The sequence below is a fragment of the Diceros bicornis genome, chromosome 4 (assembly GCF_020826845.1).
Source record: "Diceros bicornis minor isolate mBicDic1 chromosome 4, mDicBic1.mat.cur, whole genome shotgun sequence".
In the NCBI taxonomy this organism is placed as follows: Eukaryota; Metazoa; Chordata; class Mammalia; order Perissodactyla; family Rhinocerotidae; genus Diceros; species Diceros bicornis.
The window spans coordinates 65213706-65228353 of NC_080743.1; the positions used below are offsets into that span (position 1 = coordinate 65213706).

Sequence of the window (14648 nt, forward strand, 5' to 3'; positions counted from 1 at the left end):
AAGAGGGCCTGTCTGAAAGCAAAAAATACTGCTAAAGGAGGATCTTTCTGTCTGCAGACTGCAATTTAAGTTGTTAAGCATTCCATTAACTGAATCTATTGGCTAAAATATGTTAATTTTCTACTTCAGGATAAATTTAGTGTGAGGAGAGGTATGCAGGGATTAGGAAGGGCCTGGCAGACACACTGATGATGTGAGGCCGTGGATGTAAATGGGTTCAGAATCGGGTTGGAGAGTCTTAGCTGAGGCTCCAGGATTGTTGTTCAATGGAGTAAACAGAGAACTAGGATTTAAATATCATTTTGGGAAGTGAAAAATCACCCTGGGACGAGTTATACAAGTTCCCTCGTAACAGCATCACCAAACACTTGCCACTTTTCTTTCAATCTGAACGCCATTTGCAGAGAACTATACTTTTAAGAATCTTAGATGATTTTCATTTTATTATTCAAAGCTCAGAGACCTCAAAGTCATGTTTTCAGTTTATTGACTCTTTAGCTTCTGAGTTTTGCAAATAAAATACCGACTCTATTAGCTTCTTTTATAGAATAATCTCAGAGTGTTTTACATATAATAAGGAATTCACCCTTCAATGCCCATCCAGAGAGAGAAACTGAGGCACAGAGTCTTGATCATGGCGATCGGGATCAGCTCTCAGAACCAAGTGCAGGCAGCCAAAGTGTGAACCATTCCAGACTCTGTGGCTGGTGGTCAGCTGTCTGAGATAGGTATTAGATGTCCTGGCTTTCTTCCTTTGGCTTTTATTTTCCATTCCCAGCAAACAGCAAGACACTTGAAGGTCTGGACCCACGGGACCCGCATTATCCACTTCGTCTGCTACACCACAGAGAAGAAAGCTCTATCAAGTAGCTCTCTGTTCTGGGCCTGTGCCCTGCAGAGCAGGCTAAGGGCCTGGGAAACCTCACTTCCATGTCCATTTCACAGGTGGATGTGGAAGAAACATCACCAGCGAGTTGATCCAAGAAGAGTACAGATGTGTGGAGTGTTGTGGGGAACTTGGGACCTGGGGCCAAGTTCAGTGTTTATTTTGGCTCCTCTATATTCCTTCAGAAAGTCCCTTCACTGAGTCTGTGGTGTCAGCTCTCTGGAAGTGTCACGCTGGCATAGACTGTGATGGAGTTTGGTTCCTGGGAGCAAAACAGAAGAAGTCTGTGAGTGGAGGGACTGGCACTGGCTTTATAGGCTACAAATGCAAACAGGGCTGCTCAGGAAAAGGAAAGGTTCTCAGAAATCATGTCGCATAGCGACTTACTTGTTCAAGGTCTGTCACAGTCGGGCATTGCTGGAAGCAGCATTCAGGTCCCCATTCTGCCTGCTCTGCCTGCAAGATGAGCTATAGCTCCCTTCTAATCATATGCATGCCATCAGGGAGATGGGGAGACCTGTCCCAGTGGTCTGAGGACCGGCACTCAGTGCCCCCACTTCCTCTTTGCTCTCTTCCCCTCCCTTGCTTTGTAAGGAAAATCACTGGTTTTGCTGTTAGCCTGGGGGCACAGTTTGAAGAAGCCAAGAGAGTTCTAAATTACTGAGCTTTATAAAGAGCTAGTGAGACCCAAAGGAGAAGGAAGAAATGGTTCAGGCAGGATAGAGGAAGGGAGAGGAGATAAGGATTGTGGGCAAAGGCCTCTTAGAGGAGATTCAAGAGTCAGAGAAAGAAAGAGACAGGAATAGGTTTTGCTCTAAAATGTGTAAAATGTGCTGTAAAATGTGAAATATAACATACTGGTTTTTCTTCCCCAAGAAAACTTCATTAAGAATCTACATTACTTTTTAAAGCTTTTGAAATCATATTTATGTTTTTGCCTCCCCCTTGGATAGGACAGTGTCCTGAGACTAGACTTCAAGATGAAGACAGAGCATCCTCCTAGGCATTTCTGGGTGTGCGTACAGTAGGAGCTGTGAGGAAGAGGGGTAAATGTAGGTATTTCTGTGGCCATTTAATCCTCAATTGTCTCCTAAAATGCTTTATATAATAGAGCACAACCGGAGCCAAGATTTCAGCACAGAATTTATTTCTGTTCATTTATTAAAAGGAAAGATTCCTATCACGTAAACTTAATCCATGTGATCTTGCAATGGGGTAGAATAGATGAGGCTCATTCTGGGCTGTATGTTATATTCTGTTCTAGGCTTCACACCTATCCAGAGCTCCATTCCTAAATATTCTGATTAAATAGGGCTGGATGGAGCCTAGGTATGAGTATTTTTACAAAGCTCCCCTGGTGATTCTGTTGTGCAGCTGGACTTGAGAAGTCCTAGACTCAAGATGCAATTCCCAAACTTCAATGTGCATTAGGATCACCTGGGGGATGTTGTTTTTTAATGCGTAGATGCCTGGTTACTTGCCATAGACATTCTACTTGAGTAAATTTTAGGTGGAAGGCCCCAGGAATCTTTATTATTTATTTATTTTTGTGTGTGAGGAAGATCAGCCCTGAGCTAACATCTGTTGCCAATCCTCCTCATTTTTGCTGAGGAAGATTGGCCCTGTGCCCATCTTCCTCTACTTTACATGGGTCGCCACCACAGCACGGCTTGACAAGTGGTGCATCGATCTGTGCCCGGGATTTGAACCTGCGAACCCCGGGCCGCAGAAGCAGAGCACGTGAACTTAACCACTATGCCACCGGGCCGGCCCCAGGAATCTTTATTTTTAACAAATATGCCAGCTGATTCTGATGTGGTCCTTGGACAACTCTCAGAGAAACACTAGTGAGCAGAGAGCAAGCTGTAACCCCATGTTAGCAGCCCTGATGAGTTTCCTGGAAGTCCTGCAGCCAAGGCTGCAGATGCTCCTTGCTTTCTGCTTGCTATGGCCTGCCTTCTCCATTTCAGGACTCTGTTTCATTTCAGCCCTACACAGTGTCACTCTTTCCCCTCCTCCACCTATTCCCTCTCTACAGAAAAGAGGCAAGGCACAGAGAGATGCCTCACCTGGACAGGCTCTGGAACAGGCTCTGTGGCGGCAACGTAAATGGTGGTGCAGGGATCCTGAGCTGGTGGGGGATCAGATTTCTTCTGAACAGACTATAAGAGAAGCAAAGAAAACAGGAGATTAGCTGGGCAGAGAGTTATTTACCATCCAACTCTCCCCGGGGAAAAGCACAGAATCAAGAAGCTTTGAGTTAGAAAGCTCCTTAGAGTCATTTGGTCCAACTTCCTTCCCAGGTGAAAATTCTCCCCCAAATTCCTTGGAAGTCAATGCTCCTGGCTTTGCTTGGACTCCCCAAGTGACATCTTAGAGCTCACAACCTCGTGAGGCAGGCTAATTCATCTTAGTACTTCCCAGATGTTTTAAACGTCCTCCTCACAGTGAACTGAAATTGATGTGACTCTTACCTGGGCAATTGAAGGGAATTGGATTTTTATAGTATTTTAGTCTCATTCATATCACCCACAACATGCAGAGTTCATTCCATTCCCACACTGTTGTTCCCGCTTTTCCTCACTCTAACATGGTTTCTCGTTACTTCTCTTTCTTGCCCAAATATTGAACTTAATAATAACAACACATATGTAAGTGTGTTAACATTTACAAAGCTCTTCACATATGTCTTCTCATTTGTTTCACAACCACTCTATGTTAAATATTGTTGTTACTCACACCTCACAGATGAAGAAGCTAAAACTCAGAAAGATTTAGTACTTTCCTACTGTGCACATGCAAGAAGTATCAAAGCCAGGAGTCCCATCAAGGTCTTTTAACTGTATACCGTACGCTGTATTTAAAACACTCTGATATATTTATACACTGTTTCTCCCAAAAGACTATCAATTCTTTGAGAAATAGCCTATATTTCTTTGCATTCCCCACAAAAAAAGTGCTGAGTACATAATAAACCTCCAGTTGATGTTTGTTGATGTTACTTTGAATGAATTAAAATCCACAATACTAGGACAAAGTCAGTGTAGGGGTAAACTGAGACCACATCCCTGTAAGATGGAGATGACATAACTTGTGCCAGGAAAGCCATTCTTTCAACATGCTTTGAGAGTACTGGCGTAGGATAATGCTACTCTCCACTTTTCCTGGATAAGGAGCAAGACTTGAAACTGAAGCACATGGGTTTTAATGGGAGAGAACTTGCAATCTTGTCATCTGATGGAAGAGGTAAGGAATTGGAAAAGTTTACTGGAGGAAAGAAGATTCAAGGTGAGATATGACCCTTCTCTTCATATATTTGATGGATTGTTGTGTCGAAGAGGAATTAGATTTTTTCCATAGAGTTCTTTAGGTTTCAACCAAGTTTGGAATTTTAGGGAAATATTTTGGTTCAATATGATGAAGATCTTTCTAATAGTAAAATGTGCTCAAATGTGGGATAAATTGCCTTGGGAGGCAGTGAATTCCCCATTCCTGGAAGTGCTTGGGGCAGATCAGGGCTTCTCATACTTTGATGTGCATTTGAATTACCTGGAGATCTTGGTAGAAAGCTGGCTCTGGCTCAGATCCGGGGTGGGGCCTGAGAGTCTGCATTTCTAATAAGGTCCCAGGTGATGCTGATGCTCCTTGTTCACAGTCTATATTTGAGTAAAAAGGAGCTACCCAATACTTTGGAAGTAATATTGTAGAAGATAATTCAAGTGACAATTGGGTGATTCAAATAGATGACTTTCAAGATCCCATACAACTCGTAGATACCACATTTTCAAGAAAACTTGAATTTAAGGAAGAAGTATTTGCAATAATGAGATGGATGAAACAATTAAAATTAAAAGAATTTAATTGAGACATTTATCAACAGATGCAAGCACTGCCTGTCTTCCTGCCTGGGAGGACTTTAGTATGACCTGACTTAGAGGCATGGGGGAGAAGGTAAGTAACTTTTTTTTTTAACATTTAATTAAGAAGTTTTAGAAAGGAGAAAAAAGTATAAAGGAAATCACCCACAGTTCTATCACTTCAATACAATATGGTTAGTCTGTTGCTAGATTTCCCTTCAGGATTTTTTTATTTTTATTTATTTATTTTTTTTGTGAGGAAGATCAGCCCTGAGCTAACATCCATGCTAATCCTCCTCCTTTTACTGAGGAAGACCGGCTCTGAGCTAACATCTATTGCCAATCTTCCTCCTTTTTTTCTTCCCCAAAGCCCCAGTAGATAGCTGTATGTCATAGCTGCACATCCTTCTAGTTGCTGTATGTGGGACGCGGCCTCAGCATGGCCGGAGAAGCGGTGCGTCAGTGCGTGCCCGGGATCTGAACCCAGGCTGCCAGTAGTGGAGTGCGAGCACTTAACCGCTAAGCCACGGGGCCGGCCTCCTTCAGGATTTTTATCTAAGCATAGGGAATTATTTAAATATATTTTTTATATATATTTAAATTATTTAAATAATTTAGCAGATTTTTGTATCTTGGTGTCTTCAGTTAGGACACAACTTCAGGGAGCATTATTTACCAGAAACTCCAGGGGCATTATTCTCACATATTCTTTGTTAATGGTCCCCGGGAATCATGCAAGGTAGAAGCCCTGATAACACCTAGAAGAGTTCCCTAAATATCTGTTAAATAATTTTCCATGTTATTATAGTCTTTAATGGTATTGATAATCATTACAAGCAAGAACAAAGGAAATGTTAATTTTTGACTTGTCCATTTTATTATAGTCTTTATATGGTATAACATAGGCATTACAAATACTAACAAAGAAAATTGTAAGGATGTGGCTAAGTCTAAATGCATATTGATACATAAAACAATAATAGTTATGTTTTGTGTGTTTAAAAAATATATCTCAAATTAAAATAATGACAGAAAGGGCACATAAATCAGGAGGTGAAGTTAAAGTGGAGTTAAAGTATTGTCGACAAAGGGAATAAATCTTAGACTTTGATAAGTCAAGGGTGCACTTTATAATTTCTAGCGTAGCCACTAAAAGAATAGAAAAAAGTTATTTGTTTACTAATCTAATAGAGAGAAAGATGGGGTAATGAAAATTAATTTAAAAAAATCCTCCCTCAAAAAAACCCTTTGCTCAGAGAGTGAAACTCCTTGCTTAGATAACTTCACTGGTGAATTTTGCCAAATATTTAAGGGGAAAAATAACATAAATCCTGTCCAAACACTTCCAGAGAATAACAGAAAGGAAATTCACCCTGTAGTGAGTTGAATTGTGGCCCACAAAAGATAGGTCCACCCAGAATCTCAAAATGTGACCTTATTTGGAATAGGGTCTTTGCAGATGTAATTAAAGTAAGGATTTCAAACCGAGGTCATGCTGAATTAGGGTGGATCCTAAATCTAGTGATGAGTGTCCTTACAAGAGACAGAAAAGGAAAAGACACAGAGACACAGAGAGAGGAAAGTTATGTGAAGAAGGAGGCAGAATAGCTACAAGCCACAAATACCAGAGTGTCTGGAGTCACCACAAGTTGGAAGAGGCAAAGAAAATTCTCCCTTAGAGCCTTCAAAGGGAGCACGGCCCTGCCAACATCTTCATTTTGGACTTCTGGCCTCCAGAACTGTTAGAGAATAAATTTTTGGTGTTTTAAGGCACCAAGTTTGTAGTAATTTGTTACAGTAGCACTAAGAAACTAACACACACCCCAGCTCATTTTGGGAGGTTGGTATCAAAACCTCAGAAGGGCATTACAAGAAAGGAAAATTACAGGCCCATTTCACTCAGAAACATAAACAGAAAAAACACCTTAGCAAAATGTCAGCATAAAATCCAGCAATATTTAAAAAGGACTAGACTAAATTGCATCTATTCTAGGAATGCAAAGTTGGTTTAATCTTCACAAATCAGTGTAGTTCAGCGGATAAATAAAAAAGATAAATTTAAGAAAAGAAAAAAATTGTAAGATTATATCAATAGATGCAGAAAGAGTGCATCTCTTTCTGTTGAAGTGTATTCAACATCAGCTCATGATAAAATGTCTTAGCAAAGCAGGAATAGAAGAGAATATTCTTAATCAGATAAGAAGGCAGCTACAAAAAACCTTCAGCAAAAATCATATTTAATGGTAAGATAGTGACAGTTTTCTCTTTGAGTTTGGAACTATGCAAGGATGCCACTACTACCATTTCCATTCAGCATTGTGTGGAACATCTCAGCCAGTACAATAGGGCAAGAAAAAGGAAGAGAAATTATGTGAATTGAAAATGAAGAAATAACACTGTGATTTTTACAGATGATATAATTGGGTACATAGAAAATCCAAATCATCTATAGATAAATAAATGGAGTTTATAAATGAGTTTAGCAATGTTACAGATATAAGATACAAAAATTAATTGTATTTCTGTATATCAATAATAAACAGAAACTAAAAATTTTTAAAAAGATAACGTTGATCATGGTATCCCAAAATATGAAATGCTAAAATGCCAGGTAATAAATTATGAAGGATGTACAAGTCCTCTTATGCAGAAAACTATAAAACGTAAAGAAGATCTAAATAAAGGAAAAGATATATCATTTCGTGAATTGAAAGACTCATTACTATAAATATGTATGTCTACTTGAATTGATCAATGCAGTTCTAATTAAAATTCCAGCAGGACTTTTAGATGGAACTTGACAAATTGAATCTAAAATATGTATGAAAATGCAAAGGACAAAAAAGGGCCAAGAACTCTTGAAGAAGAACAAGAACCAATGAGAAGACTCATTTTACCAGATATCAAACTTATAATAATCTGTAATCACAGATTTGTAAACACAGTAAGGTACTGATGCGAGTATAAACAAATAGACCAATGGAGCAGAAAAGAGAACCTCAAAATAGGTTCTTACGTATATGGATCCCTGATTTATGATGAAGGTGGCACTGTGGTGGCCAAGAAGGATCTTTTCAATAAATGGTCAATAGGCTATCCGTCTCAAAAAAAATGAAACTTGACCCATCTCATACCATACTCCCAAAATCATTTTCAAGTACATAACAGATACAAATGTGAAAGATACACCATCCGGCTTTTAGAAGATGGTAGAAGCATATCTTTTCCACCTGAGAGTAGAGAAAGATTTTTCAAACAGGTCACAAAAAGTGTTATCTATGAAGAAATAGATTACTAAATTGTTCTATACTAAAATTAAGAAATTTTCTTTATCAAAAGGTATCTCTGAGAAATTGAAAAGTCAAACCACGGAATGGGTCAAGGTATTTGCTAACATACAACTGCCAACAAACTGGAAATATTTAAAGACCTTATACTAATCCATAAAAAAAACCTGAAACTCAAAGGAAAATGGACAAGAGATTTAACAGGCAATTTAAGAAAGAGAATGTTAGTAAGGCCAATAAACATATGAAAAGTTGTTCAACTTCCTTAATAATTAGGGGAATGCAAAATAGAACTATAAAAAGACACATCCAATAGAATGACTAAAATTAAAAAGACTGATAATACCAAGTTTTGATTAGAAGGTGTAGCAACTGAAACTCTTGTATGTAGCTGGTAGAAAAGTAAATTGATACACTCATTTTAAAAAATAGTTTTGCCTTATCTAGTCAATTTGAGGATATGCATACTCTATGACTCAACAATTCTACTTCTAGGTATATACCCAACAAAAATATGTGCACATATCCAGCAAGATACGTACATATGAATGTTCATAGTTGCATTTTTCATAATAGCCTCAAATTGGAAATAACCCAAATGTCCATCAATAGTCAACTGGATAAATAAACTCTAGTATATTCATACACTGACATTCTAGAAAGCAATAAAAATGAATGCATTTTATCTAAGCTCAAGGACATGTATGAATCTCATAAAAAAGTAATATTGAGCAAAAGAAACCAGATACAAGAAGAAAAATACTATAGGATTCCATTTTTATCAAGTCCAAAAAAAAAAAAAAAGAGAGAAAACTAAATTATATTTTTGGAAGTCAGGATAGTGATATCTTTGGGTAGAAGACAGAAAATAGTGATTGGGAGGGGCACAAGGAGGTCTGCTGGGGGTGATGGCAATGTTCTGTTCCTTGATCTGTGTGGTAGTTTTATGGTATCAGAAGACGCCATACTGAAAGATTTAATTTCTCCTCAAACAGATCTGTAGATTCAGTGCAATCTTAATAGGAATTTTTTTTTTCCTTTGTGTGAAACTTAAGCTGATTCTAAAGTACATATGAAAGTACAAAGGGATAAGAATAGTCAAAAACTCTTGAAGAAAATCTAGATGGGAAGATCTGCTTTACTAGATACCAAGATGGGGTAATTCATTGAGCTGACATTTATCCATTGTGCATTTTTTGGTATATATGTCATTACAGTAAAAAGAGGGATGGGATAGAGAAGATAGGGAAGGCACCATGGTAAAGGTGAACCTGTTTACCTAAATGTGTAAATGCAAGGGTGGAAGTTGCTCTTGGGACTCGCATATATTTAAATGGAGCTTGGCTCTCAGCAATGGTCATGGCCTGTGTAATAAACCCTCAAGGCCACTAGGGGACAGCAGAAATAAGAGCTTGGTCCAAGAGTCTGTTTCTGGTTATCAAAAATGCATTTATTGTCATCTGATGCAATTTTCCAAGGGGCTAATCAAAGCTGTCTTTACCTTCACATCCTTTACTCCAGAATTTGCCTTCCCCTACACCCTGAATGGCCATACTCATCATCTGGAATTGCCTTTATGTCTTAAAAACTATAATATCTTCATATCTAACCATAACCCCTTTAGCCTTCCTCTTACTTCTAACATATCTGCTCCTCAACTTCACCATGACTCTAGTTTTTTTATCCCTCCCTTCTGTCTCAGGTGAATCATCACTCCATCACAGTTTTGCTTTCTTTCATCTCCAGCCTACGTATCATCTTCCATCTCTTCACCTACTCTCTAGCCAGAATCCTCCAAATCTTCCTTCCTCGTCTCTTTGGCACTTTGCAAACTCCTAAGCTTGGATCAGATCAACATGTCACACAATAGCCTTTCTAAACTTTTCCCACTCTCCTCAAGCCAGCACCTTTTCCCTAGAAAAAGAGAGAGTTTGATAACATCAAACCATAGACTACCAGAATGCCAGGCCTGGAAGACGTCATATGTCATGTTTCTAGCTTCCTCATTTTTTTTCCTATGAAGAAATAGATGACCAGAAGATCACCCAGTGTTTTCCATTATGTCAAATAATAAATAGTCCCATCTGACACTGAAGTTTAATGTCACTTTAGAGAGCTCTTGCTCTTGACTTCTGCTTCCCCAATTTCCTCTGTTCCCAAACCCATGCAGAACAATTAATGTCAGACATGCAAGGTGGATTAGCCAGGAATCCCATGGGAACAATGGCAGGTCCACCCCAGACAAAGAAAATATAGAACTTACACCTGATTTCTGGACTTGGGCATAGATAGTAAGGCTTTTTGCTTCCTTTGTTGGCCGGTAATGGTCTGCTTTACCTGGAGAAAAGAAACCATAGTGGTTATCTCCTTCTGGTCCCCAGCATGAACTCTCTGCTCAGACCTGTCTGGTCTTTACCCCCCGTAGTATACCCACCTTCTCCAAGAGTACCATAGGAACAATGCACTGAGTCCCAATCCCCCCGCCTATATGTCATATGACAGTAGGTTAGTTACTTGATCTCGCTGGGGCTATTTTTCTCTCAGTGAAATGGGATTGAAATACCTGCCTCACCCGGTTGTTGTGATGATTACATGAAACATTACTGTAAAAGTGTTTAGAACAATGCCCGGCACATAGCAAATTCCCAATACGTGTTAGGTGTAATTGGTATGTCATTCAATTATTTTCATCTCTATTGTTCGATGTGCATATCTGGTCTCCTAAGAGGATTCCAAATTCTTTAAGGGCATGGCAAGTTATTTACATCTTGCTTGCATTCCCCAGCTCATAGTGTGTTGCTTCGCTCACAGCTTTCTCACCTCCCTGTTTCTGGGGGACTTGATGTGCGTGTGTGTGGGGGTGTAAGAGGAATGATCCACCTGACACTATTTGGAAAATAAAGCTACAGTGTCATTCTAATGCCTTCCATCTGGAAATTTTGCTCAGAGCCTAGGGTCTCTGGAAATTAATAACTTGCAGAACATTTTAATTTTTAACCAGTTTTTAAATTATAGAAATAATCCATTCTCATTAAAAAAATTAAAATTGTATAGAGTAAAAAGTATGTCCATCTTCCCCCGTGGTTAACCAACACAATTTCATTCTCAGAAGTAATCACTTTTAACTGTTTGATGTCTATCCTTCCAGACTAGCTCTGTGCAACAGAACTTTCTGTGATGATGGAAATGTTCCATATCTGTAGTCTCATATGATAGCTGCAAAGCACAGGTGGCTACTGAGCACTTGAACTGTGGCTAATGCAACTAGGAACTGAATTTTAAATTTTATTTAATTCCAATTAATTTAAATGTAAACAGCCATATGTGGCTAGTGACCACCATATTAGACAGTGCAGTTCTGGACATTTGCTATACAGATACTTTTTATGCAAATAGGGTCATTCTATACACACTTCTCTGTAACTTGACCTAGTCACTTCCACTATGTTGAGGACAATTTCTATGCTAGTGCAGTAGACCCAGCTCATTCTTTCTCATGTTTCATAATATTCTTTGCACGCATCCTGTATCAGTTGGAAGGATGGAAGGAAAGTAACAGACTGAAGAATGGAGGCCTATTTTGGAACTATTGCAAAGTCCAGGTGGACGCAGTGGAGGCTTGACCCAGAGGAAATCACACTAAGTCTTTAGGGTAGACTTATTTTAACATCAATTAATTTATCCTCTTTAAACACTGGGAGCATGTCTCTGGGGGAATAGCACTTAGAAGAGGTATATTTTTATTTGGAAGGGAAAGGCCTAGATGTATATATGTGGTAAAGGTGGTGGAATGTGCCATGTGAGTGTGTGATCCTCGGGGAGGAAATGATGGGCAACTACTGGGAAAGCTGAAAGAATTCAAAGAATGTCAACAGATGACTTTCTTGTGTGGATGCGGGCATGGAGTGCCTGGTGGTTCCCACTTCACTTTTTTGGTCAGGGTTGATACTGGTTGAGGAGTATGTGTGTGTGTGTGTGTGTGTGTGTGTGTGTGTGTGTGTAGAATGGAGGATAGGGATTGTACTGATCAGAAGAGGTAACAGAGGGGGTGCAAGTTAGTTCTGTGAAATATATGCTTTCGGTTCAAATCCACTAGAGTTTGCAAAGTTAGAAGTCTCCGCCCAGCACTGTCCTAGGTGCTGTAGGGGAAACAAATAGTGTAGAGAACCAGTTCTTAAGGACGTTCAGCCTTTCAGTTCAGCTCAGGCTGAAATTTAGAATTGCGAGGACAGTCCTAAACAGTCAGACAGATAAAAACGTAAGGCTAAATGTTGCTTCTCAAAAAGACCAAGGATCAAGATAACTTAGCCTCACACTTTTTTCCCAGTGCGAGAACAGATTTTCAGGAGCCCACTCAACTTAACTTAAAGTCAGTGAGGGCTTAGGATCTAACGTAAAAGATCTTGGCCTTAAAATTAGGGCATCTACGTTCTACCCCTCATGAGCTGTGTGGCATTGACAAAACATGTCATCTCAGTGGATCTCTTCTCTTACCATAACTGTAAAATGAAGGGGTACACTGTCTAATGTCCTTTTTAGCTCTCACCTGAGGCATAAAGTTGTCTTATGCTACCATGACTTCAAGTACTTTAAATCTGCTCTAAGTACAGATCCCAGATGCTTCCAGTGCTGCCCTCTTCTGGCCATAGGACTTAAACATTGTTGTTTTAACTAGTCTACATTGAGAGATTTGTCTTTCTGTCTATGTATGCATGTATGTTTGTATGTCTGTATGTATCTGTCTATCTTTCATCCATCATCTATCCATGGAAGCCACCGTGTTCAGTGCTTTCTGTGTATTGACTCATGGATCCCCACAATAATACCGTGAAGTACATCGTATTATCTCCATTTTGCAGAGGAGAGGTTAAATTGTTGGTTTGTTCACACAGCTTGTCAGTGACAAAGTCTGCATTTGAATGTAAGTTTGTCTAATGCCAAAGCCTATGTTCTTAACCAGTGTATTCTCCTGGACACAAAATTACCAGAGAGTCCATTTGAAAACCTTCAGATTCAGGCTGCATTCTGGAGATGACATTGTTACAAGTTGCCAACAGAATCTCCTGAGCAAAGTCTTGTGGAGGGTAGAGCAATTAAGTCTAGATTTCTCCACATATTTGAGCCAGGGTTTTGTGTGTTCCTGGCTTATAAGGAGCACACGATGATTAGAAACAAGAGTGGGTATGTGTGTTGGGGAAGGTGGTAGGGAATTGTGGTGGTATGGGGAGCACTATTCCCTTCAGAGCACAATCACATGATGAGCAGAATGTAGCTGAGGAAAGAGTGTGGGTTAGGATCTCAGCAGATTCACTAACTAGGTTAACGTGAGGTAATGTTCATCTCCGTTTTCTCATCCCTGGTATCTCACTGTTCCTTATTATCCAAGCTGAATGGTGCTCTGCCCCATCCCCTTAGGCTCTCATCATGATTTCTGTCTGAATCTCCCCACCCCCTCATCTCCTCCCCAGCTAACTCTTAGATGGAGGAAATGAGACAAAAGTAGGCGGCTGTGCCATGATCTAGATTTTCTTATATAAGCAAAACCAATATCAGAGTGCTGAGGTAAGGGCTTTTCCGATAAGGCTACAGGTGGAGAACATTGATCTACTTGAGAATGAGATGGGCCATCACCTTTGTGGTGTGAGGAGCAAGTTCCATCCTCACCGTGGGAAGACCAGCCTGGGGATCTGTCCTGGCTGTGGGGTAGGACCTTCTGACTTAGTGTGGGTGGGTGGTGGATAGTGTGGCCAAGGGGAGCACATTGCCCTGAGATATTGAATCCTAGGACAATCTGGAGCAGAGGCCAGGAGATACTACCTCTAGGCACTTAAACTGCAAGGGAATAATTGGGCCTCAATGGTTTCAGTCTGCCCTGGGCAATTTTCCATACTATTTAGTTTGGCTTTAGGCGTCCTCATGAATCACATACTTTCCCAAGGTGAGTCAGAATCTGTGCTTAAATCTTAGTAAAGAGTATTCTCCCAGCTGTCTTCTGATAATCTATGGGCCTTTCCAGTGGAACACACCCTGGTAGTTGGGAGACACAAATACAATTCTGGCTCCCTCACCAACTGGCTGGTTGACCTTGCATGAGTCACTTAGCCTCTCTTTGCCTCTGTTATCCCATTGCTAAGTCACATAAAAACGACTACTCCACTTCTCTCAGAGGGTTAGCATAAGGATAAAAAGAAATTATAGAAAGGTTTCAACCCTTGGGTGAAAACATCTTTTATTAGTCAGTAATTATAACTTCTCTTGAACAAGATCTAAGAGTTCCCTCAATTCTGCTTTTAGTTAATAGTGAATATTGTTAAGCTTCTTCTCTGAACTTCTTCAGCATCCTGTACATGCCTCTACTGCAGTGCTAGTCATATTGAATATAAATTATCTGTGTAGTGTCTCCTACGCTAGAAGCCCGTGGCTCATGTCTCTTTTTATCCCCATAGCCTAGTGTAGGGGATCAGGACATGTTGAATCAGACTGAATTGAGCTGGGTCCCAGGATATGTTTACTTAGTGTTTTTGCAAAGGTGCTCCCTGCAGAAAGCCAAAGTGGTGAAAGCAGACTGTACTTGTAGAGAGAGGTCCCCTGCTTACCACAGAGAGTCTGATAAGAATC

General features: G+C 39.9%; 1 protein-coding gene across 1 annotated transcript in view; it reads right to left on the minus strand.

Moving 5' to 3' along the window:
• Positions 1 to 466: 466 nt before the first annotated feature.
• The window catches only part of SLAMF1 (signaling lymphocytic activation molecule family member 1), a 36012-nt gene continuing 21830 nt past the window's right edge, over positions 467 to 14648 (minus strand). The window contains exons 5-7 of the mRNA XM_058539599.1: positions 10294 to 10367; positions 2956 to 3048; positions 467 to 1148 (exon numbers count right to left, since the gene is read on the minus strand). Of these exons, the coding sequence (XP_058395582.1) occupies positions 1098 to 1148; positions 2956 to 3048; positions 10294 to 10367 (218 nt within the window). The 3' untranslated portion in view covers positions 467 to 1097. The remainder of the gene's footprint in view (positions 1149 to 2955; positions 3049 to 10293; positions 10368 to 14648) is intronic.